Genomic DNA, 25435 nt, shown 5'->3' with positions numbered 1-25435 from the left:
AGCCCCGACAGCCACAAGTGTCCGTCCTGGTCCCGGCGGAGCCGGCACCGCTTGGAATCCCGGCCGGAGCGCGGCTGTGGAGCCACTGCCGGGCTCAGCGGGGCGGGGACCCCCGGGAGCCCCCAAACCCCTCCTGCCCCGCGGGTGCCCGCAGCAGCCCCAGGGCTGTGCCCGTCCCCGTGTCACCATCCCCGCGGGGGCCAGGGCTGTGTTTCCCTCCCGGGGACGGGGCCCTGCGCGCTCCCGGCCCCCCAAACCCCCGGCGCTGCCCTGGGGGTCTCACCTGGACGCAGACGCTCAGCAGGGAAGTGTCCAAGGCCCGGGGGCTGCGGCACAGCAGGGACAGACCCGGGGCACCCCCGGCCGCCTCCAGCTCGGTCACAGCCAACTCGGCGCTGCCAAGGGCAGGGATGGCCCTGGTCCCCCTCGGGGACACCCCAGGACCCCCCGTGCCCACCCCTGTGCCCACCCCTCACCACGGTGTCCCCAAGCCCCGCAGCTCCCGGGGTGCCCAGGGGGCGGGATGGGGACCCGGCCCTCCCGGGGGGATTCTGTCACCTCCCTTCCCCCGGCACCGCCGGCTCGGGGCTGCTCAGGGGCTCCCGGCAGGCCCCGAGGGGCCCGTGGCACTGCTTTGCCACGTCCCCCCGGAGCCGGGCAGGGGCCACCTCCCTGCAGAAGGAGCGCTGGGCACCCGCCCCCAGCCGGGAGTGGCCATCGAGGAGAGGCCCCAAGGAACGAGCCTCCCGCAGCCCGGGCAACTCCCCCTCCTGCGCCAGGCGGGGCGGCAGCCCCACGTCCCCCCGAGCCCCCGGGGGCTCCCCAAACCCCCCCGGCTCCCCAGCACCCGCTTGTCCGCCTTGGGGAGGGGGACGAGCCGCTTCTCCACGGGGCCGCCCTCCCGGCTCGCCGCCTGCTCGGTGCTGATGTCGGCGATGTCGGGGCTGTCACACAAGTGCTGGAGCTTCCCTGGGGACACCGCCGGGGTGACACTGCCGGGACCCTCGTCCCCACGCTGTGGGACCCCTGCCACAGCCACCGGCAGTGGCTTGGAGCTGCCAGGGACAAGAGGCAGCTGGTAGGGTGTCCCCCAGGAATGCCAGAATGTCCCCATGAGTTTCAGGCACTCCCAACAGATGCCAGACTGTGCCCATAAGTATCACAATGTCCCTGTGTCTGTCAGGCTGTCCAGTGGCTCCCAGGGTGTCCCAGCAATGTCAGGATGCCCCTATGGGTGCTACCCTGTCCCCCCAGCCCGGCTCACCTGTCACAGCTGCAGACCTGTCCCGGGCTCTGCCTCTCCTCCTCGGGGATGTGCAGCATGTCCAGCACGGCCAGGCTCAGCCCTGCTCCTGCCTGCTGATGTGCTGAGCCTGAGCAGCAGCCTCAGCCAGAGCTGACTGACAAGGTGAATCCTGGGCACCCTGTCATTAACACCTGGAGAAGAACAGATAAGAGATGAAGGGGGAGCACCGTGGAGCTTGTGAATTGGGATATCTTAGCCTTGGTTGGGCACAGGCCGTGGTGTAGAGAGAGCACAGATATGAACAAGAGCTGGGAAGTGAGTTGCACATGGAACTGTCAAGGTCTTTAAAACTATGGAATTTTGTAAAAGCTGCCAAATAATGCAAGCAATAGGCTGTCTGTAGTTTGTGAGAAAAATCTTGTGACTGTTTAGGGCTGTGGCCTATTTTGAGCTTTAACAAATGTATTATGCTGTACTGTGAGAATAATATCTGATTTCAGTGGTTTCAATAACTTCAATTTCTTTTTACCCTGACTTCAGCTTAAACTTCAATAAACTTTAACTTCAGCTCTAAATCCAATCTCTTTTGCTCAAGCTTTGACTTAAGGCTCCCTGCTTGGATTCCTTTTTCTTCCCCTCTTTGAAGTCCCATCTCTCAGTGGTGCAGCACCCACCCAGTCTAAGGCTCAGCTCTGGCCAAGCTGTGGCTTTGACTGGTGGCAGAAGTGTTCCATCCAGCCCTCCTCATCTAGGTCTTAGTTCTGGCCAGGCTATGGCCTTGACTGGCAGGAAAAGCAACCAACTCAGGTGTTTCTGTGCTCAAAATGAGAGCAAGTCACTTGGACTAACTGATTTGGCTTTACAGAAGCTGAACCCTTTTTCTTTTGAGATAAACATGAAAAGCCTCATCTGGAAGAGGATCTGCAAGTCCTCCTTGTGAAAAGGAGTCCTTCAGCAATAGCAGACCCTGAGGAATAGCAAAGCATATAGGCGGTTATAACTTTCACGTTATTAATTTTGTTCAAAAATTCATCTTTTGTTCCAATTATAGTTGCTAAAACAAGAAAAGGGATGAAGAGATGTGGATGTACACCCCCCTCAAGACTCTTTGGTGCTCTCATGGTTTTTTTCATGTTTTTAAATCAATTCACAACATAACCTAGCAAGCCAACAGCTTGTCAGAAGCAGAAGATTGTCAATAATAAGACAATTTACCCACCACCTTAGTTGAACTCCAAGACTCAAACATTTAGAAGATATCAGAGGCAGAAAGATGTGTTTTAATTGAAATGGTTTTAAGTTGAATCATTTACTCTTTTCTAGTGTTAAGTTGTAACATGTAACTTCTTAGCAATTCGCCTGTGACATGCTAGCCTAAAAGACCCTGATATTAGTGATTTTTTTTCCCAGCACGTCTGAGATGTGAATGCTGCAGCTCCAATGGTACATGGGCACATCGCTGGCTAGGAGAACTAAGTTCAAATTGAGTAAAAAGCCTCATTCAAATTAAATCCATACTGTGTCATCCTATCTGCAAAACGCCTGCAAGAAGGATTACAAAGAGCATTTTGCACTTTTTTTTTTTTTTAATTTTAACTGAAAAGGGTGATTTGTCACAGCTACTCTTTAGCTAAGACAAAATGAATCTGGTCATGGCAAGTCCAGTTCAGCTGACCTGGCTTGTTCTAGAAGTCCCCAGGTGAATAAGAGAGCTCATGCAGAGACCTCAGCCAGTCATGATCAGTCCAGAGAGCAGAGGTATCACTGGTCAAGGAGTTGAGCAGGACTAAGACTCAGACCAATCAGTGTCTAGAGCTGAGAGTTTTGAACTCTATATAAGAAGGTTTTGAACAACAAAACCGGCTGTTTTGTCTAATGATGAAGAGGACTTGAGTCATGATTTCTGTCTCCCTACCTACAACTGTCAGGTAATGGAACAGAACAGCACAGCCTTGGAGAAACAGATAAAGGATGTAACTCCAGCAAACAGAAGTCATTCAAAGTGCAAGCAGGATGCCAGCTCAGCTCTGCAAGGCTGAAAAAACCGAAGTTATGCAAAACAAGGATATTGCCTTTACTCAAAATGGGGGGTCAAGAAACAGCCACCTGAAAAGGACATTAGACATTGAAGACAGAGCTCAAAGAACCATGTAAGGACTTGTGATAAGGGGTGCAACTACGTCAAATAAAGTCAAAGGAAATGGGGATAGCTCATGAATGTGTAATCAGCATGTGTGATAAAAACTCTGTTCATTCAATGCTCAGTGCACTCAAATGGTGAAAGGATCACTCAAGTGACCAGCATGCTGTAATAAAGAACACCTGCTTTCAAATGCTCAAAACTGTGTTTAAAAGTTTCTCTCCAGTGGGTTTCAGTACCAATGGTGTCCTTGACTCCATTATGCCCCTCTGTGGCATAACATCCCCCCTACTACAGAAGAGCTTATCTGCAGCTGGTGTGACAGCTCCAGACATTCTCTGCCCCATGTGAAGTGATGAGACAACCTTGGCCAGCTAGTTGTTATGACCCAGGGAGTTGCTACATCCTCTGGCACTAGGAGTAGAACTCCCATTAATCAGTTGGGTGTGAGAATAGATTAGAAGAGATCAACCAGAGATTTCTGACTGAAAAGGCACTACTTTGACAACTATAAAAGCTACACCATTTTCCACAGAGGTAGAAGCCTCCTAAACACACTCTGGAAACATGCAGGGACTTCTCCCAAGAGCTCAGATGCAAACTCTGTGGATACTTTCCCAGGGAATTGAGAGAAAAATTTTAAGTGTACCCCATCACCAACTTGATGGTAAGTTACATTGAATCCTAATCTATACTATTTCTTTGCAAGCTGTAATATGGGTACCTTTAGACTACCTTTAGTAGTTCTTTTTGTTTTATTCCAGTGTTATACCTAGTCTGTTAAATTTTTGTCAAATAAATATTTGATTTGGTCATAGACCTAATCTGCCATTATAAAGAACTTGTGACCAAGACCATTCTGGGCTGCAGGCCTCTCCAAACAGAGCTACTGCCACAAATCTGAGTCAAAGGCAGGACTTGTCTAAGCTCTCTCTTTCCATTCACAATACCCACAGTTTCACAATGGCTCCTTGGTTCCATGAGGCCCTGCAGTGTCACAATATCCCATAGTTTCCATGAGCATCTGTACTATCACCCATGTCCTTTTTTCCATTGAGGCCACAGGGTCTCAGCGCCCCCTTGCCTTTATGTGGACATCCTGTGTCACAAGGGCTCCTTGGTTCCATGAGCTTCTGCAGTGTCACCATGATCTCTTTGTTTCCAGAAGCTCTTGCTGTGTCACAATGGACCCTTGGACCCATGAGCTTCTGTAGTGTCACTATGATCTCCTTGGATCCACAGAGTCACAATGGACAGTTGGTTCCATGGGACCCCAGAGTGTCACAATAAACCCCTAGTTCCATGAGGTTCTGTAATGTCACCATTGTCTCCCTGGTCCAATGAGGCTTTTGAGTGTCATAATGGCTGATTGATCCTGTCAGCTTCCATAGTGTCAACAATTGTCTCCTTGTTTCTGCAGGGTCATCATGACCCCTTGGTTCCATGAGGTTCAGCCTTGGTTTGAAAGACAGGTGTCTGCTAGGGAAGGCAGGAGCCTCCCTTGGAATAGAGAATGTAAACCCCCTCCCTTGGAATCATTTTAATTTTGAAATTAGGAGGGGGTCTCAGGAAAAAAAAAAAAAAAAAAAAAAAAAAAAAAAAAAAAAAAAAAAAAAAAAAAGAGAAAAGGAATAGCAGTTCTTTACTAGCATGTCTAACAAGGCAAGCAAACAACAATAACTGTGGCATTAACAACAAACAGACCCAGGCCCCCAGTGAGCCCTTCTCGGCCGCGGGCAGTTTCCCCTTTGGTGCAGTTCCGGTCACAGCCAGCAGGGGCGCTGGTGGCTCCCGGTGGGCGGGGCAGGTGCGATGATTCCCCTGCGGCTGCAGGGGGCGCTGTGGCGCGGGCTCAGGGAGCGCGCGGGAATGGCGGCTTTGTCCCAGCCGGGAGGGATGGAAGAGAGGCCTTGCTGCACAAACCCCTGGGGCTGCTGATCCCAGGGCCCTGGCAGGACTCTGGGGAGCAGCAGGCTGGAAGGGCAGGGATGAGCAGAAATCATGGGGCGCTGGACGAGATGTATCAGACACTCTGTGGTGATAGCTGGGACTGCGGGACGTCCCAGCAGGGCAGGAGGTGCAGGGCCCAGCAGCAGGAGAAAGGCAGCTCCCAGCTGGGTTGTAGCAGTGGGGGTGAAATTCCTTTCCCCAAGCAGCAGCTTGACCCACCTCTTCCCAAAGCCGAGAGTGAGTGAGAACCCCCAACTGCCCCAGCCCCTGTCCTTTACCTGCCTCTCATCCTGTGGCATGTATGTCCCTCTGAGAGAAACTCCCAAAATGCAGAAGGGTGACACCAGACACCCTCCTTCCCTGTAGCCGGGCCACCTCCCCCCATTTCAAGCACCCAGTCATCAGTGCACCTTAGCAACTCAATATGAAAAAAAACTATAAGTAAAAAAGAAAGAAAAAGGAAGAAAAGGAAAGAAAACCCAACGCACATCAGGTTCCTAAATGCCACTGCTCTTTTGGTTCCATGTGGCCCTGCTCTGTCACCACGGCCCCTTGGTTTCATGAGTTTCTGCACAGTCAACAATGGTTCCTTTGTTCCAATGAGGCCCTGATATGTCACAATGGCCCCTGGGTTCCATGAAGTTCTTGAGTGTCACAATGGTCCCTTGGATCCATGAGGTTCCATAGTGTCACCATGGTCTCCTTGCATCTCATTGTCATAATGGGCCATTGGTTCCATGTGGCCCAAAGTGTCACAATGGCCCCTTGGTTCCATGGGTTTTATATGGTACCAATGGACTCCCGGGTTCTATGAGTTCCCCTGCTTTTAGCAGTGGTTTCTTTGGTGCCAAAAAGGCCCTGCTGTGTCTCAATGCACCCTTGGTTCCATGAGGATCTGGAGTACCACAAAGGCTCCTTGGTTCCACAAGGCCCCACTGTGTCACAATGGACCCTCTACTCCAGGAGGCCCTACAGAGTCACAGTGGACCCTTGGGTACAGGAGGTTCCATCCTGTCACAGTAGACTTTTCATTCCATGAGCTTTTGTACTGTCAACAACAGTTTCCTTGGTTCTGCAATGTCACAATGGCCCCTTGGTTTCATGAGCTTCTGGAGTGTAACACGGTCACCTTGATTCCATGAGGTTCTGCAGTGTCACAACAATAGAAATCCTTGTTCCATTAGGCCTCCAAGTTTCCCAATGTTTGATTCCATGAGGCACCACAATGTCCCAATGGACCCTTGGATCAATGAGGTTCCATAGCATCCCAATGGTCACCGTGGTTCCATGAGTTTCCTTAGTGTCACAATGGTCTCCATGGTTCCATTGGGCCCTGCTTTGTCACAATGGTCCCCTGGGCTCCAACGAGGCCCTGCTGTGCCACAAAGGACCCTTGGTTCCATGAGGTTCCCTGGTGTCACCATGTTCTTCTTGAATCTGCAGTGTAACAATGGACCATTGGTTCCACGTGGCCTCACTGTGTCACAATTGTCTCCTTGATTCCATGATTGCCACAATGGAGACTTGTTTACATAGGTTCTGTAGTGTCACAATTGTCTCCTTGATTCCATGAGCCCCCACTGTGTCACAATGGACCCTTGGTTACACAAGGCCCTGCAGTGTCTCAAGGATCTCCTTGGTTCCATGAGGAAAAGCTTTGTAAAAACACTGAGCAGAGCTTCCTTTACACACCTGGGAACATCTGTTTGCATTCAAAAGAGGAGTTAGAGGTGAGGATGGCACCAGCAGCTTCCATCTGCAACAGAGATCCAGGACAGGGACAGAGAATTCAGCTGAAAGACCCAGAGAATTCTGCTTACAGAGATCATTTCTGGTCACACTGTCCCTTGTACAAAGGTGACATCAATCAAGGCAGCCTGTACTGAGCATGTGGGTCCTGAGTGGGGTATATTGTGTAGGAAACCTGCTCAGCCCTTTCCATTCTTTCCTCACAAACAGGAAAACTTCTCCTGGGCCTGTGTGCAGGCAGAGCCCTGAGGAGAGCAGGTGGCACATGGTGCAATGGGCTGGGACACCCAGCTGAGATCTCAGGGGACAAGGTTCTGATGCAGGCACAGGGATGTCAGTCCCAGGTGGGCGATGTCAGACATGGTGAGGTTGGGGTGAGGAGCAGGTTGTCCAAACAGGGTCAGCCTGCAAGGGGCTCATTGTTCTCTGTGCCCTGACCTGCTAAAGAGACACTCAGCATCAAGATCACTTGTGAAATCACCTCTTCTCTGAACTGGATTGTGAAAAAATGCTTGATTAAAAAAAGAAAGAGTCATGACATGCATTTTGAAATCTTCCTCCTCAAGAGAACGCCAAACTGACTCCAAGCAACTGCACACACCCTGCAGACTTGAAGACAAATGGAGAACAAGCGGATTCTGAGTGTTTTCTTTATTTTAATCAGCCCCACACTGGATTTGGGGCTGAGTCCGGGAGCCCCAGGCACTTAGAGAAGGCTGAAGAAGCTGCTCAAGGAGTCAGAAGCAAAAGTCCAAGTCCCTTGGAGCATCCCTGGGCCCCAGGGAGGGCAGGGAGTGCCAAAGGCTCCCCAGGGACTGGTGAGAGCAGATCCTTGAGGGCAGGATTGCAGGGAGGCCAAGGCTGTGAGCAGGGAACTGCAATGCTGAGCAAGGCCTGGGCTGGTTGGAGGCAGCAGAAAGGCCAAGGGCTGAGCCCAGGGCTGGGACAGCAGGGCCTGTCCCTCGCGGGTGGCTCGGGGCTCTTGGTGGGGCACTGGGATGGCAGGGGCAGCAAGGACAAATGTCCTCAAGCTGTGTGACACTCCAGATCCTCATGGAACCAAGGGCCAGGGTGACACAGCAGGGCCTCATGGAAACAAGAGGTCATTGTCAGCCTGTGGGGCTGTAACACCCCAGAACACTGAAATAATGGGGGTAACCAAAGGTTCCTTTAGTCAAGTTTGGTGCACAGGAGAAATGCCAACCATATATTCTCAGGATGAACAGATGCACAGAATATTCTTAGTTGCTAGAGATCCTCAAGGACCATCAAATCCAACTCTGAAGTGAATGGCCCATAGAAGGATTGAACCCACAACCTCAGTGATATCAGCACCATGCTTTAACCAACTGAGCTAAGAGGTGAAAACGACACAAAACTTTAGTGGCAAAATACAGAAAGTCAAGGAACTTTGGCAAAGCATTCAATAAAACAGCCAATTCAACATAAAACTCTTCTTGTAACAGTAGCTTCATTATCTTAGCCCATTTTACCTGGAAACCTTTAACCTTTAAAATGTTAAGTTCCCCAAAAACATTCCAGGTAAAAAAAAAAATTAGAAGCAGAAAAATGAAAGATGGAGACAGAAAGACAGAAGAGATAAAGAAAAACACACATATAGCTACCAACTCCATGGAGCCAGCGTGGGTGAGACACAAACCCCAGGAGAAGGAGGGTCCACACCATGGGCTGGGCTCATGTTCTGCCTTTTAAGCCCCTGGGCCTTTGTGTGGCCACTGTGACACTGCAGAACCAAGGAGAGCATTGCTGACAGTACAGAACCTCACAGAACCAAGGGGCCATGGGGACACTGTGGGGCCTCATGGAATCAGGGGGACCATTGTGAAACTCAGGGGCCCTATGGAACCAAGGGAACATGGAACAGGCCTGGCTGGTTTGGCCTCCTGGGGGCTGCTGGACAGGTCTGGCTGAGCCTGGCATGTTGAGGGCTGGTGCTCATCTGCCCCTGAAGCCCTGGGGCTCTGTGCTCTCCTTCCTGTGGGAAAGAACTGTCCTTCTCCCAGGCCCTGTGGCCGAAACTGGGATTCCTCCTCCAAATTTCCTTATATGAGAAGATTGTTTGATTGTAAGATGAAATCTACCAGGGGAGACAGATTTGGCTGGTTTGGCCACCCAAGGGCCACCTCTCATCTGCCTTTGAAACACTGGGACCATGTGCTTTTCTTTCCTACAGGAAAAAAAGCACCTTTCATGTCCAGGTTCCCATGGCCAAAGTTGGGAATCCTCCTCCAGAATTCCCTATATCCAAGGATAGCTCCCAGACCAAAGCTGCCAGGAGAGACAAGTCTGGCTGGCCTTGGCTTCCAAAGAGTTGATTCTCATCTGCCTTTGAAACCCTGAGGCTCTCTGCTTTCCTTCCTAATGAAAAGAACTCTTCCTGTCCAGGCAGCTATGTCTAAAATTGAGATTCCACCTCTAAAATTCCCTATGTCCAAAAATTGCCCCAAAAAGGCAACAAAAAGTGCCGGGGAGACAAGTCTGGCTGGCCTGGCCTAAGGGTGGCCACCTGTCATCTTCTTCCAGAATACTTGGACTTTGTGCTTTTCCTTCCTACAGATAAAACCATCTATTTCCACCAGGCGCCCATGGCTGAAACTGGGATTCCACCTCCAAAACTCTGCACAATCCAAGGATTGCTCCCAAGTGAAAGCTGCCACGACAGACAAGTCTGGCTGCATTTGGCCTCTTGGGGGCTGCCTCTCACCTGCTTTTGAAATACTGAGGCTCAGTGCTTTCCTTCCAATGGAAAAGAACCGTCCGTCTTGTCAGGGTGTCCATAGTCAAAATTGAGATTCCTCTTCTTAAGTTCTGTATGTCCAAGAATTCCTCCCAGGCAAAAGCTGCCAGGACAAATAGATCTGGCTGTCTTGGCTTCCCAGGATCCACCTCTCTCCTCTTCTGCCTTTGAAACACTTGGGCTCTGTGCTTTCCTTCCAGTGGAAAAGAACCATCCTACTTATCAACACAGAAATGGCCAAATGTGGGATTCCACCTCCAAAATTCCCAATATCCAAGGGTTGCTTTCAGACAAAATCTGCCAGGGCAGAGAGGTCTGGCTGGCCTTGGCCTCTGGTGGCCGCCTTTCATCTGCCCCTGAAACATCAGTGTTCTGTGCTTTCCTTCCTATGGAAAAGAACCGTCCTTCTCCTCCAGGTGTTAATGTCCAAAATTGGTATTCTGCCTCTAAAATTCCCTATATCCAGGGATAGGTCCCAGACAAAATCTGCCAGCACAGTCTAATCTGGCTGCCCTTGGCCTCTGGTGACTGCCCCTCATCTGCCCCTGTGACACGGGGGCTTGGTTGGTTCCTCCCTATGGAGACCATTGTGACTCTGTGGGAACTCATGGAACCAAGGGGGGCCATGGTGACACTTTGGGGCCTTGTGGGACCATGGAGACCATTAAAACCCTTCCTGGCCACGTGTAACTAAGGGACATTGTGACACCTCAGAGCCTCATGGAACCAAGGGGCCATTGGGACACTGTGGGGCCCCACTGAACCAAGGAAAGATGGAACAGGCCTGGCTGGTTTGGCCTTCCAGGGGCCACCTGACAGGTCCAGCTGATCTTGGAATGTCAAGGGCTGCTTCTCATCTTCCCATGGAACACTGGGGCTCCATGCTTTCATTCCTATGGAAAAGAATTTGACATCTTTTAAAATACCCATTGCCAAAACTGATACTTTCCTGAAAAAAATGCATACATGCAAGGGTATCTCTCAGAAATAAACCTGTCAGCAATGAATGGCCTTGGCCTCTGGTGGTCACCTCTCATTTGCCCCTGAAACAATGGGGCTCTGCCTTCCATCCTATGATAAAGAATCGGCATTCCTGTGCAGAGGCTGTGGCCAAAATTAGAATTTTGTCTCCCAAATTCTGTAAATCAAAAAATTGCCCCAAGACAAGAGTAACCAGGATAGACAGGTCAGACTGTCTATGGCCACTGGAGATATTCTTAGACTATGAGGATGATGTTTTCATTTGCCAAGACCTTGGAAAGGGCCCAGAGATCTCACCAAGGTGGGGTTTGGAGGCCTCAAGCATATGACCACTGTATAGGGACAAAGGAGCTCTGTGCTCAGTAGAGTGGAGACTGAGGACAGAATAGGAGACCCCTGAGAGGGATTGAAGGGTGGTTTAAGAGATGGTGGATCCTTTTGACATATGAGAGAACAGCCAGAGAAAGAAAGAATTAATATCAAGGACACGTGGAGAGGTCCAGACAGGGAAGAGAGAGGAAGGAATTTCTTTCCCAGTGCAGAGCTGTGGTGCAACACATCCCCCAGAAGGAGTGTGGGGCAGCCCAAGGCTCTGTGTGCGCAGGCAGAGGCAGGCAGGAGGCAGAACTGTCAGCAAAGGAAGGGCCCAGCCAGGTGGGGCAGCCGGGGGATGACGACAGCCTGCAGGGACAGAGGTGCAGGGCATGGACACCGTAGGACAGCCTGGGCTGCACAGGGCACAGGGATGGGCAGCAGCTGCAAGGCCCTGACACAGCCAACTCCTGCAGCACTTGGGCCATGGCTGCTGGGCCTGGGCCTGAGCCATGAGCAGGAGACAAGTGACCCTTGCAGCCCTGGGGCCTCATTGCCTCCTTGGCCCTGCTCAGCAGCCTGGCAGGGGCCGCCCCATGGTGCTGCCCTTGGCATTGCACATCCCCACATCCCAGTGGCCTGGGAAGAGCCCTGAGCACTGAGGGAGGGACAGGATGTGCCTTGGCAGGGGCTGGGGTGCAGGTCTTGGCCCTTTGCATTCCTGAAACACATCCAGGTTTGCTCATCATCAGAGACACCTTTGCCTTGTTTTTCCCCACCTGTCATCACTGCCTGCAGTGTTCTGCTGTAACTGGAACCTGGGGACACTCTCTCAGTCATGTTTCTCAGTGGGGCCCATTAAACTTCAGGAGACCCTGGAGTGTCAGTCTCACTAGGAATACTTTTTGAGAAGTTCTCTAAAGAGTTCTTCAAAAGTTTTTTAAAACACTCTCAGGGGTTGACACCACAGTAAACAATACCAAAGCCCCAAGAGTCTCATTAAAGTCTTTGTTCTGTGTCTGTGCTGATGAGCTGGGCTGAGCTCCTGGCACAGAGGCAGATCCTGGCAACCAAGAACAGCTTCAAAAAGACATTCCTCCTGAGGAGCAGCTCCTCTCCAACCCCAGCAGGGCAGAGGGCACTGCCTGCAGGTACCTGAGAGCAGAGAAGCAGACAGAGGCTTAAAGCAACTGGAAGGACAATTTTAAGATTATTCATGGAGAAATCTTCACCAGTTCTGACACAGTAAGTCTCTGGCTGCAGGGATCTTCTAAAGCTGACCCAGGACAGGACTGACATCACTGTAAGGATGGCTCTGCTGCCCTTTCTGCTTTGGGGGAGGATGTGCTCCAGAGCGGGGCTGCCCTGGGCACCGTCAGAGGGACAGGGCAGGACGGCTCCTGCTGCCAGGGACGGCTGCAGGGGCTGAGGCTGGGGCTGCAGCCAGGGCTGCCCAGGGCTGTGGTGCAGAGCAGGTGCCGCAGCCCTGAGGGCTCTTGGCCAGGCCAGGGCATCTGCCACCTGCCAGGGGCAGCTCTCAGCCTGCCTGGGAGCTCCCATGGATTTTGGAGGGGAGCTGTGTGTGCAAGGAGTGACTCCTGCCAGGGCAGGTCCTGCTGCTGTGGAGAGGGTGCTGTGTGTGCCAGGACTGCTGAGAGCTCCAGGTCATGCCCAGGTCATTTCTCAGGGGCTTTTCATGAGCACATTCAGGGCAGGAGTTTCCTGCTCAAGTCTTTCCTTTGCTGAATCTGTGCTCCCACTTGTCCCTGGCTCACCTTGGCAAGGGAAACTCAGCTGTGCAGGGTAGAGCAGGATTGAGAGTCTCATACTTCTGAGGATTCCTGGGAGCCTCAGCAAGTGCCTCCATCTCGCCAGCCTCCAGATCCATCCAGCATCACCTTTCCATGGTGCCCAGGCCTGGGGGAGCTGTTCTTTAATCCCTGCAGCCCCCAGCAACTGCAGGGCAGAATTGGCCCAGGGGCTGGGCTGGGCTCTGGCAGCACTGGCAGGGAAGGAGCCCGGGCCCACAGGAACAGCTCAGGCTGGGACAGCTCCAGCAGCAGAGCCGTGGGCAGGGAGGGAGGGAGGCAGTGCTGAGGGAAGCCCTGCTGCAGGGGACATGTGGCACCTGCCAGCACTGCCCTGCAGGGCACACACTGCCCTGAGCAGCACAGCTCCTGTGTCCCCTCCCAGCCAGCACAGCCCTCAGCCCCGGGGCTCGGGGCCCTCAGTCCCCTCCTGGGGTGGCAGAGCAGCCCCAGAGATGAAGGGCATCTCTCCTGCCATGTGCCCATTCCCTGCTGACCAGGGCCTCAGGGTCACTGTCCTGCACTGCTGCTGCCTGGCAGGGGCTGTGCAGGGCTGGGCAGGGAAAGGCTTTTCCTCTGGGCCTGGTTCTCTCTCTCTCCTTGCCTTGCCCAGGTGCTCCTGGCATTGCTGAGGGGCTCTCTGGGAATGGCAGTTCCAGCTGCAGGCTCAGGCCCAGCCCTTGGGCTCCTCCTGTGCAGGCTGAGCACAGCAATGGCGTGTCCCAGCTCCCTCTGTCCCAGGGAGCTCTGGGCAGGGCAGGCTGGGAATGAGCTGACTCTCCCTGACTGAGAAAGGCAGGAGGCACTTTGTGTGCCAGGGATCCCTCTGCTCTCAGCAGTGTCTTCTGGCTTTCCAGGGTAACACACATTCCAGGTAGAGGAGCTCAGAAAGGTGCAAGTCCAGGTTCCCAGAAAGGTTCCCAGAGCAGCTGGGAAGAAGTCACAGGGACAGAGCCGCTCCCCTCAGTCTGCACTAAGGCTCAGACAATCCTCCTGCCTCACTGGACTCTGTTCTCCCATGGCTCAGCAGAATCTCTCGTTCTGCCTCCTACAATCCCCATCCCTTTGCCCTGGCAGCTCCTGTGCCTTAGGAATATATTTTTTGTCCAAGTTCAAACACCAGGACAGGTCCCTGCCCTCACTGTTCCCCTGCACTGACTGGGGCTCAGGACTGACTCCTAGGTGTCCTGCAGGTCGAGGTCTGGCTCCTCACTGAACATTGGCCAGCAGCAATCACAGCTCCAGCAACCAAGGTGAAGGAAGTTCTCCCAGACATACACAAGGGAGAGGTGTGATGTGGACGGAAATGGTCTGTGAGGAAGGGCTTTGACTTTTCTGTCACTGTCTTTCCTCCTTCTGCAGGTTGGGATGTCCAGACACTGAAAATGTCCAACAGCAGCTCCATCAGCCACTTCCTCCTGCTGCCATTGGCAGACACGAGGCAGCTGCAGCTCCTGCACTTCTGCCTCTTCCTGGGCATCTCCCTGGCTGCCCTCCTGGGCAACGGCCTCGTCATCAGCGCCGTGGCCTGCGGCCACCACCTGCACAGCCCCATGTTCTTCTTCCTGCTCAACCTGGCCCTCACCGACCTAGGCTCCATCCTCACCACTGTCCCCAAAGCCATGCACAATTCCCTCTGGGACACCAGGAACATCTCCTACACAGGATGTGCTGCACAGGTCTTTCTGATTTTCTTCTTCCTGGGATCAGAGTATTATCTCCTGACCATCATGTGCTACGACCGCTACGTGTCCATCTGCAAACTCCTGCACTACGGGACCCTCCTGGGCAGCAGAGCTTGTGTCCACATGGCAGCAGCTGCCTGGGCCAGTGCCTTTCTCCATGGTCTCATGCACACAGCCAATACATTTTCCCTGCCCTTGTGCCATGGTAATGCCCTGGGCCAGTTCTTCTGTGAAATCCCACATATCCTCAAGCTCTCCTGCTCACACTCTAAACTCAGGGAACTTGGGCTTCTTGCTGTTAGTATCTGTTTAGCTTTTTGCTGTTTTGTGTTCATTGTTTTCTCCTATGTGCAGATCTTCAGGGCTGTGCTGAGGATCCCCTCTGAGCAGGGAAGGCACAAAGCCTTTTCCACCTGCCTGCCTCACCTGGCTGTGGTCTCCCTGTTCCTCAGCACTGGCGCATTTGCCCACCTGAAGCCTCCCTCCATCTCCTCCCCATCCCTGGATCTGGCCCTGTCAGTTCTGTACTCAGTGGTGCCTCCAGCCCTGAACCCCCTGATCTACAGCCTGAGGAACCAGGAGCTCAAGGCTGCAGTGTGGACACTGATTACTGGACGATCTCAGAAACAATAACTTGGTTGCGAATTTCTGCAAATCACTTGTAATAAAAGTAGTCTTTGATATCCCTTGGTGGTTTGGCTGTCAGGGTTTTGTTTTGTTTTAGTTGTTCAATATTGTCCACAAAGCAAGGCCATTGTTTGTGTCCTTCCTTGTTTTGTTTCTCTCCACCTTTGCTGTGACCCCAGACTATGTCAAAGAGGGGCTGTGCTCTCAGTGGCTTTAAATGGACTAAAGGATCTCTGAGCACACTTTACAACAGAGATCCCTTTTTTATTCCCTTCTCTGGAGCTGCAGCAGCAATGTCTGGGTGCAGAGCTGGGGGCAGATCAGGGCTGGCACAGCAGCTGTGCCCAGGAGCAGCAGCCCTTGGTGTTGCCAGTGCTGCTCCCGTGGCCCTGCCCTGCTGCCCTCCTGGCCCTGGTGTTGCTGTAGGGCCTGAGGGCTCTCGGGGCCGGGCACAGGGCTGGGGGTGGCAGTGCCGGGGCTGCAGCAGGGACAGGCCATGGGCACTGCTGGGGCAGCGCTGACGCCTCAGGGCAGGGCCTGGGGGCTCCAGGCTCCTTGCCCAGGCTCTCTCCAGAACACGCCCAGGCCAATGCTCAGCACAGAAAAGCCCCGTGAGCAGCCCCAGGGTGGCCCTGGGCAGGCTGGGGACAAACAGCATGGCTGGGGCTCTGCAAGGTCTCTGGGGGAGATGGGAAGGAGCAGCAGAGCAGGGGCTGATCCATCCCCACTGCACTGGACACCCCAGGGCAGTGTCCCAGAGTGTCCTCATGCACCTGCCAACAACATCCCCCCTCTGCAGCCCTGGCCTCTCCCCCAGCTCACACAGGTGCAGGATCCTTGCAGGCACAGACAGGGCAGCACTGGCTCAGGAGCCCCTGTTTGCAGTGCCCAGAGCAGGCCTGAGCACCCCCATGTTGTTGTTGTGTGGAGCTGAACCCGAGGGAGCACAAATGCCATCAGCCCCTGGGGCCAGGAAGGCCTGGGGGACAGGAGGGAAACCACTCAGGTTATTTACTTTGCTCTACATTTGCTTTCTTTCCTCCTCTCTTCCCCAGATTTCTTCCTACTACCCATCCTTGCCCCCTCGATTGGAAAAACCCATCCCTTGTTGCTCTTTCCTCTCTGGCTCCACTCCCCATTTCAGTTCCTGAATTGGCACCATGGGAACGTCCCTTGGGGATCCAGATCATCCTCCAAGTGCTTCAGGAATTGTCTGCAGGGTCCTGCAGTGCCTTAAGAACTTAAAGAGTTAAGATTTTAGCTAAGGGATAGAAGCAATTTATATTGATTAGGATTTAAGTAGAAGAGTAGAGATGAAGTAGAAGAGTTAATAATTATTAGATGCTTAAGCTAGAGCATAGGTAATCTATTACTTGCTCATTTTAGTTGTGTTTCTAGAAGGAAATAAGATAGATGGACCATTGTGATAGTGAAGGAAACCATGACTGCACCTGGACACAGGAACTATTTGAACCCAGCAGGAGAGTTTGGACTATGCCCAAGAGGTCACGTAGCCTGCCAACAAGATGAAGGTACAAAGGTCACCTTGAGGAAGACATCTCTGACTTCATCCTTCAAGACCATTGACCCATTTCAAGGTCCACTGACCCAATTTTTAGAGAATTGCGCAGGCATAAAGGACTTTAGGCTCATTATAACATGAAGCAGGGAGAGGCAATGCTAGGATTATGCATATATATTGGCATTTTGAGTAATTGAATGAATATGGAAGATTTTTGTAAATAAATAGAGAGCTAGAGCTTTGTGATTGGTGCACACACCTTTAGGAGGCTACTCTTGTGCTGCCTGATGTTGAATAAAGCACATCACTTTCTACCTTTAACTAGTTAGAGAGTCTTTTGTCCATGATCTTATCGATTTTATGCAAATCAGTTGGTGACCACAGCAGGACTGGGTTCTTTTCAACTTCATGAGAAACCATATTTACTAAATTCATGCTTGGATAAGATCAATGTATACAATAGAACAATATGAGTTTAATAATTAACAGATATAGTTATGTAATGAAAGGGTATAAAAACACATCCATTCCGAATCCATGTGGGAGTCAGATTTGGGTCTGTATCCTTACCCCTGATTCCCAGAGCTCTTCAATAAAGCACCTGCGTATAATCATATGTGTTTCAATGCTAACAGGGCGAATGCCTAAAATGTTGCATAGCACTGCATGCTGTGTGAATATTTTATTCCTTTGTAAAGAGGCACCTCTCCCCACTGTGACTGTGGGGTGTGTGTACTTCTGGTTACGGCAGATGGTATTTGCTGTAACACCTGGTGTTTGGGCTTAAACAGTCCCAAACCTGGGAGGCAACAAGGATGGCATTTGCTGTGACACTCAGTGCTTGAGTTTAAACAGTTCCCTCCTTGTAGAATTGGAGAGACTGTTCCAGCATAGTATTTTTGTAAGTTTTTTCCACTGGATTTGTGGAGTAGTGAATGCTTTTTAGACTTTGGCTTTGTGAAGTTAGGCAGTTTGTGTGAGGGTGGCCGTGGCTTTAAGAGTTGAGGTGTATTTTTGAAGTAATCCTGACATATTGTGTCAAAAGTTATAATTGCAGCAAACTGTTAGCTATTATCTGCTTGTTTCTGTGTTTTCTGATTTGTTCTGTTGAAAGTGGTAGTTGAAGCTCGAGCCTGAGCTGACAGGGTCTGGCTGTCTAGGCAGGCCCTTTTTAATTGTTTCAGCTTGAACTGGATGATTTTTGAATGTGACAGAGGACTGGGTCTTGATGTGATGAGAGGAGGGAAGGACAGAAAGTGGGTTTTGTGGAGGATTATACTCCAGCCAAACTAAAAATAATTTGGCTTTTGATTGAGAATCTCCCTTGATTGAGGTAGGACTTAGGAACTCGTTGTGGTGGGGATGAGAGGGAGTAATTCCTTGTTTTGTATGTAGCCTGACAATTTTTCCTTGGAAACTAGATTGGCATCCAGCTTGGGTTTTTCTTTGCTGTAAGGAGTGTAAGAGGAGGTGGTAATGTGTGTCCTACAGACAAAGACCTGCCTGCCCCAGGTGCATTCCAAAGCCACCGTGATATTATAACTGGGAAGCAGCACATGCTGAGTGTGAAATAGTAAATGTAGTTTGTGGAAAGAGTTGTCTGGTTTCTGGGATTTGGGACGTGAACATTTTTGAAGAAGACTGGGAAAAGACAAAGGAACAGTGTAAGTTTGGTAAAAGGGAGTAAAGTCCCTTTTTGTAGTGGTTTAGTTGTGACTTTTGGAATTTGAGACACAGAAGGTTGTGTTTGAGGATTCTTAGAGTTATAACAGGGGTGTCTTTTATATGGGAATCATTATGGCTGGTGATTTGTGTATATTTTAACCTGGCCAGACAGATAGAAGGGGTCCCTTTAGCTCTGTTGTCTGGACTCGATCTCTGGGAATTGGTGAGCTTGGCTCGTTATTTGTTAGACAGAGAAAAGGAAAGGATTTATTTAGGTGGATTATATGGGACCTCTGCTGGCAACTTAGTAACTTTGGACTGGGAGCAACCCATGGTAGAGAATTCAGAAATTCAAGAAAGGGTAAATGGAATAGCCCCCAGCCTCTGCGGGTGTTTTTCTGCAGCCCTTGGTGCATCTAGAAGTTGGCATTGTCCGTGGGTGCTACTGCAGTGTAGGATTTGTGCAGGATGCTATTATTGCTCTTCTGCAAACCAGCGCAGAGAGTGTGCCCAGGGCCAGTGGGGACAGTGCTCTAATCAAGATGATTTTGAACAGACAATTTTAATGCTGGTGTGTAAGAGGTCACACCTGGTACCCGAGCAGTGGATTGTGTGGGAAGAAAACTGAGAAGGGACTGTGAGAGCATGTGAAGTGACATTTGGGTGGAAGCAAGATAAGAAGCAAAGAAGGAGATAATATTGGTGTAGAGTGCTAGGTTTTGTTAAGGGTTTTTAAGTGGCAACTGGTTGTGAGGAAAGGCAGTAGTAGATTGTTTGAGTTATTGAAAAGAGAGTTTTAAATATTTTAGGGAACCCAGGAAAAATAATTAGGACTGAGTGTGCTCAACTTCTTTTACGCCCGAGACTTTTCAAATTAATGTAAAAGAGCTGGGATAAAATAAAGAAACAATGAAAACTAATCAGAGCAAAGAGGTCCCTGAAACTACTCCTTTAGGATGTATCCTGACACACTGGAAGGAACTGATGGGTTACAGTGGTACAGAAAGCAAAAAGGCCCTCGTTAAGTTTTGTACACAATGGTGGCCACTTTACAGGCTAGAAAATGGGGTCAGATGGTCCACAGCTGGAACCTTAGACTATGAGATCCTGTTGCAGCTGATGTTATTCTTAAGACGAGAACAAAAGTAGGAGGAAGTGACATACACCAACATGTATTTTCTCCCTTGGGAACCACCTCAAGTGGCAGAGGGATTGTGGAATTAGGCCTCCTCCTGATCCCTTGGTACTGGCCCTTGAAAAGGACAATAAGGCTCATAGAGGGAAACTCAAGCAATGCTGCAGTGCACACTCAATAAACCAGCGCTGCACACACCCTGACAAGGTGTATCAAACTCAGGCACTGGAGCAAGAGCTGGTGGACTTGTTTAGGCCACCCCTTGGAAAGCAAGGGGGGCTGAGAGTAGAAGTAAATTCAGAACAATTGTTAACTCCAACCCCTACTTCATCTTCCTTGGAAAAGTCACCAGTTGAGCCGTCTGCTACCACACTTGCTCCTGACTCCCATGAACCAATGAAACTATATCCACCATTGCCCAGCAGTGACAGTGAAGAAGAGGAGCCCTCCCCAAAGGGTCCTACAGCATCTCAGACCTGAAAAAAAACTAGGGAAATCATACAAGAATCCTTAGAAAAGTAGTAGACCCTGAGAGAAAAACAATATTAATTAAAATTCCTTTTTCTACAATGGATTTACAGGCTTGGGAGAAGATTGCTAAGCACTACTAAAGTGACCCAACAGGTGTTGCTAGAAAGTTAAAGTTTATGATTAAACAACATCGAATGGACTGGGCAGACATTTAGCTATTTCTGGATGCATTAACTGAGACAGAAAAACAGCTGGTTTTGAAAGTAGCAGGGGATTTGGCAGGAGATGTTTGTAGAGTAACACAGGATGATGTTAAAGAATCTTTTCCTCTCCAGGATCTGTAGCCCTGGTTTTGTCCTGAGATGTTTTGGTTTTTTGAAATTCTTTTCCCAAGGAATTTTCTGTAAACAGGAGAAATGTTTTGTAAACTCTACCTATGTTTTCATTCCTTTTCCTAGGAGAGACTTCTTCTTGATGTCCCTCTGGTCTGACCAATGTGATTGAAGAGGTTTGTCTTCTTGTCACCAATCAAATTGGTCTGTGTAGAATGGTATATAAAGCAGACACATCCCAAAAGTAAAGGAGTAATTTACAGCCTTCTGAAGGCAGAGCCTGTGTGGTTGTTGTGTACAACAGCATCAAGGATCCACATTGGAACTCCAATGAAAAAAGGGATTGGGAAAAATTAGTGTTTATAGTGAAAGGATTAGAGAAGACAATTCCTACTACCATGAACTGGTCAGCCCTATATGCAATCAAGCAAGGTCCCTGTGAAATACCTTCTGAATTCCTCGATCATTTGCAAGATGCAATGTGCCGCTGTAGGTGTTTAGATCATGAATTTTAAGAAGGGATACAACAATTAGTGAATTTATTTTTAGGACAATCGACAGGGGATATTAGGCACAAACTTAAGAAGATTCGGAGGACAATGGGGTGGAATTTGTAGACTTTTCTAGATGAGACATGGAAAGTTTCTAGCAATCGAGAGGAAGGATACAAACAAGGGCTAAGAAAATTGGTAGCAGTAGTAAGGGAAGAAGAAATAGGAAGATATGGACAAGGACCACCAAAGCAAAGACCACCCCGACTAAAGAATGACCAATGAGCATTTTGTAAACAATTTGAACACTGGAAAAACCAGTGCCCAGAACGGGGAAAGGGTGATGATCAAAGAAGAGGAGACTGAAAAGGGGAGGGTGTGATTGCTCACATCAAAGAAGACTGAGGAGGACCAGAGGATCTTACCAGGGACCCTCTGGTTATAATCAAGCTAGGACACAAAGAAAAGGAAATTTTTGGTGGTCATGGGGACAACGTACTCCGTGTTAAAGCTTTAATACTTGTAACAGATGACTGTGTTATGGTAAAGGGGGCAATTGACCAATCTGAAAGAGCATATTTTTGTAGACCACTGAAATATAAATTTGGGCAACAACGGGGAATTCATAAGTGTCCTGAGTTGCAGTGTAGGATGTACACAGGTATTTATTCTATCACCATTTTCATGAACTGTTCAACCAGGTGGGGCAGTGTTTTCCCAAGCCCCTGCCTTTGGGCTCTCTTCTGCTAATGGCCCATCAATGCCTTGCCCATGACTCACAGGTAACTCCCTCCAGGAGTTCTCTCTGTTTAAGGGGCCATCAAGGACCCACTTCACAACTCCTCATCCCATTGTGAGATGCTCTGCCCAGGGGGAGGAGCCAAGCATTCCCACCTGGAGAGAATCTGGGATTTGGGACAGTGCAAGCAGCCCTTACCCACTGGATTCCCAGAGGAGCAGAGCTACCAGACCTTTCTACAGGATCACTGCTTCAGGAAGAGCACCTCATCTGGACTGCTTCCACCACCCTGCTCAGGTTGTATTCTGACTCTGTCAGTGGTCTTTTGTATTATTGCATTTTTAAAATTTTATTTTACTTTTTTACCTTTCTTCTTATTAAATTGTATTTCTGACTTGGAGCCTCTCACTCATTTTGCTTTGAAACCACAACAACAGATTTTATACGCGCTCAATGCCACATCAGCACTTTGGGGTGAAGATTTATTGGAGCAACCGGAAGCAAAGATAACATTCAAAAATGAAGAGATTATTTTGCAGATTAAGGATCAACAATATGTGGAATTCTAAGCTTAATGTTAATAGCCAATGAAACCAAAGCTGAAAGTGAAAAAGAGAAAAATAGGTTAGTAATGATCAGGTATTTCCTGGGGTATGAGTTTCTCATATAACAGGGAGAGCAAAGCATGCACCTCCAGTGCAAATGAAAGGTAAACAACCAATTAGTGTTAAACAGTATCCATTAAAGAAGGAAGATAGCAAAGGGATTAGTCCAGTGATTGAAAACTGGGCTATTTTACAAATAGGACTATAAAAAAGTGACACTCTGAGTTTAATACTCTTTTTTTACCTGTTAAACAGCCTGATGGGTCATACCGAGCAGTACAGGATTTGTGGGCTGTTAAAAGAATAACTGAGAATTTTCATCCAGTGGTTGCCAACCCCTACACATTTTTAACCCATTTAACACTTGAACTAATTTGACTTACTGTTTTAGATTTGGAAGATGCTTTCTTTTGCCTTCCTCTTCATGAAGCCAGCCAGAAAATTTTTGCATTCAAGTGGGAAAGCCCCAAGAGTGGGTGAAAAACCCAGCTCACCTTGATGGTTCTTCCACAAAGCTACAAAAACAGTTCCACAATATCTAGGGAACAACTTGAAAGACATTTGGAATCCTGAGAAATCCCATCAGGAGAAGAACAGTTGTTACAGTATGTAGATGACCTCCTGAGAGCTACTCAAACCCAAGAGATGTGTGTGGATTGGATGGTAAGCCTCCTGTACTTTTTGGGTCTACAAGGGTGTCAAGTATCCCACAAGGAAGCTCAGATAGTGACGCAAACAGTTTTCTACCTGGGCTACAAGGTCAGTGCTGGACAAAGAACCTCAGGGCAGGATCACAAGGAAGCAATATGCCAGAGCCCAAATGGAAGTTATAACCAAGAAGGGTGGGCTGTCACAGATGGAGGGAAAGGAAGGCTTGTGATTCCCTCTTACATGCTATGGTCATTGGTGAAAGAAGAACATGAGAAAACACATTATAGCCACAGCTGGAGTTAAGGCAACACCACACAAATATAATGTGACAGGTATATAGAGATACCAAGGAAAAGTTAATGATTTTCACTCCCATAAGTTTTTGGGCAGATGTTGAAGGTTACAAATGCAACTGCTTGGGAAGGAAGAAACATTTGGGGCTATGAATATGTGTTTGTTCAGGATGGATTTCATGAGACACACCAAGAACCCATGAAACCCATCCTTATTGGTCCCGAATGTTGTGAAAAATTGTCAGGGAATTTAAACCTGGACATCCTGGGGAGGGGTGTCCAAGGGCTCCTGGAGATGATTCTGGGAAGGAAAAGGAAAAGGAAAGGAAAGAAGAAAAAGGAATCCCTGGGCCAGGAGGGATGGTACCACAGGAGCTGAGCCTAAATTCCTTCTGCCAGGCAGGTTTAGAGCATGGACTATGGAAAAGGCAGTGCTGAGTGCCAGCTCTGCGCAGTCCTCCAGAAGAATGCCGTGTGTGAAGCAGGCGGGGAGCAGCTTGAGCTGCAGGGGCAGCACATTGAGAGGCCTTTTGTCCCCTGTGGGCTGAGGCCCTGGGCCTGGGCTTTTGCAAGGGCCCTGGAGCTGCCTGCCAAGGGGCCTTTTTCACAGGGATGAGGAAAGGGCTGCTGCAAGGCTGTCCTCAAGCTGCTTTTGCAATCAGGAATGCTGATTGCTTGCAGGTGGAGGTGCTGTGTGTGTGCAGGTGAAAGTAGTGAGGGAGGGAGAGAGCAGGTCTGCTGGGGGCAGAGTGTTCTTTTGCTTGGGGGTTTTTGTTTCTTTTTCTAAATGAATTTTCCCCTCCACCCTGTCAGCTGTGGGCAGAGCTGTGTAAGTGAATGTGACCCTTGCCTGGTGCAGGCTGGGGGCAGGCAAAGGGCCCTTGTCTGAGCTGTGTGCAGAGGAATCCTCAGGGGCCCAGGCCGGGGCTGCTCAGCGGCCGGTGGGTTGTGGTGAGTGGTGGCAGCTGTTGACGCTTCCCTTGGAGCGTCTCCAGGCAGGGAATGTTGGGGGCTGCCAGCGCTGGGGTGTCCCAGAGCCAGTGGAACATTGGAAGGTTGGGGCTGCCCTGCTCCTGGCGCAGGCGGCAGAGCTCTGTCAGCCCCTGGAGAGGACAGCCAGGGCTGTGCAAAGGTGAGAATGGCAGAAGGGGCTGAGCTGAGAGGGAGCCAGAGGGATGATGGAGTCCAGGCACTGGGGGCCTGGGCATCTCTGGCAGGGGTGTGCCAAGGCTCCTGGAGCTGGGGCAGCCTCGGGGCTCTGAGCATTCCCTGGGGAGCCTGTTCAGAGCCCAGCCCGGCCTGCAGGGGAAGGAGCTTTTGCTGCTCTGGGGCCCGGGGCCGGCCTGGCCCAGGCCCAGCCGTTGCCTGGGCTGCTGTCCCTGCTGGCCCGGGGCCCGGCTGGGAGCTGCCCCAGCGCCGGCCCTGGCAAGGAGCCGCAGCCCCCGGGGAGCTGCCAGCTGCGTCTGCTGGGCTGCGGGCGAAGGGAGGCGGCGGCCGCAGAGGCGCGGGGAAAGGTCCTGGCCCCGGCTCTGGGCCGGGCCGGGGCCACGGGCAAAAAGTCACCCTGCAGCTCCCGGCCCAGAGCAGGGAGGAGCGGCAATTGCTGGCTGAGAGAGACCCTTGGCAAGGGCCTGCAGGGAGAGGAGACAGGGAAGGGCTTTGCGCTGCCGGGGCCCGGCTGAGATGGGATGCGGGCATGGACTTGTAGCCTGGGAGGGCGGTGGGGCCCTGGACCAGGTTGGCCCCAGAGTCTGTGGCTGCCCTCGAATCCCTGGAAGTGTCCAAGCCTTGGTTGGATGGGGCTTCCTGCCTGGGACAGGATGGGATGGGATGCAGGGGAATATGGGCAGCTGAATAGCAGAATCAATATGATTTCAGCAGAAGCTGTTTATTATTTACATTACCCTACAGTTATAGATTCTAGCACTACTGTCCATGGGTACAGGTATCTTTCAATTGGTAAGACACTTGCTCACGAGGCAGGCACACATCCTTCAGGACACCTAATTGGTCAAGCGTCCATCATCACATTGTGTGTCCTCCAGGTTTTGCTTTTTTTGTAGACAATTTCTCAGGCTCTTGGGTCTTTTTTTTTAGTTCTGTTGTTCTCTCAGTTGCCCTGATGAACTCCTGAGAACTCTGAAAACAAGACTGCAGGTGGCTTGCTATCTACATTTTGGCTGATACGCAGAATGGCTTAAGTTATTCGGATACATCGTTACAATTCCCCCTTCTTCTTTCCCCCTTCTTCAGCCAAACATTTTTTACTGCATTT

At 50.4% G+C, this 25435-nt stretch overlaps 2 protein-coding genes across 2 annotated transcripts in view; both read left to right on the top strand.

The window, feature by feature from the left end:
• LOC310920762 (olfactory receptor 14J1-like) overlaps nt 1-25435 on the top strand; it is a gene marked incomplete at its 3' end in the record, with an annotated part of 1005486 nt that overhangs the window by 60908 nt on the left and 919143 nt on the right. The gene's annotated exons all lie outside the window — the stretch shown is intronic.
• On the top strand, nt 14330-15262 carry LOC310920836 (olfactory receptor 14A16-like; the record flags this gene model as incomplete). The annotated part of the gene is made up of 1 exon (XM_083880882.1): nt 14330-15262. The coding sequence occupies one exon, from the start codon at nt 14330-14332 to the stop codon at nt 15260-15262; it is 933 nt and encodes a 310-aa protein (XP_083737008.1).

Source organism: Zosterops lateralis, assembly GCF_965231275.1.
Source record: "Zosterops lateralis genome assembly, chromosome: 31".
NCBI lineage: Eukaryota > Metazoa > Chordata > Aves > Passeriformes > Zosteropidae > Zosterops > Zosterops lateralis.
The sequence above is the reverse complement of the archived record's forward strand: the minus strand, read 5'-3'. Positions and strand labels throughout refer to the sequence as shown.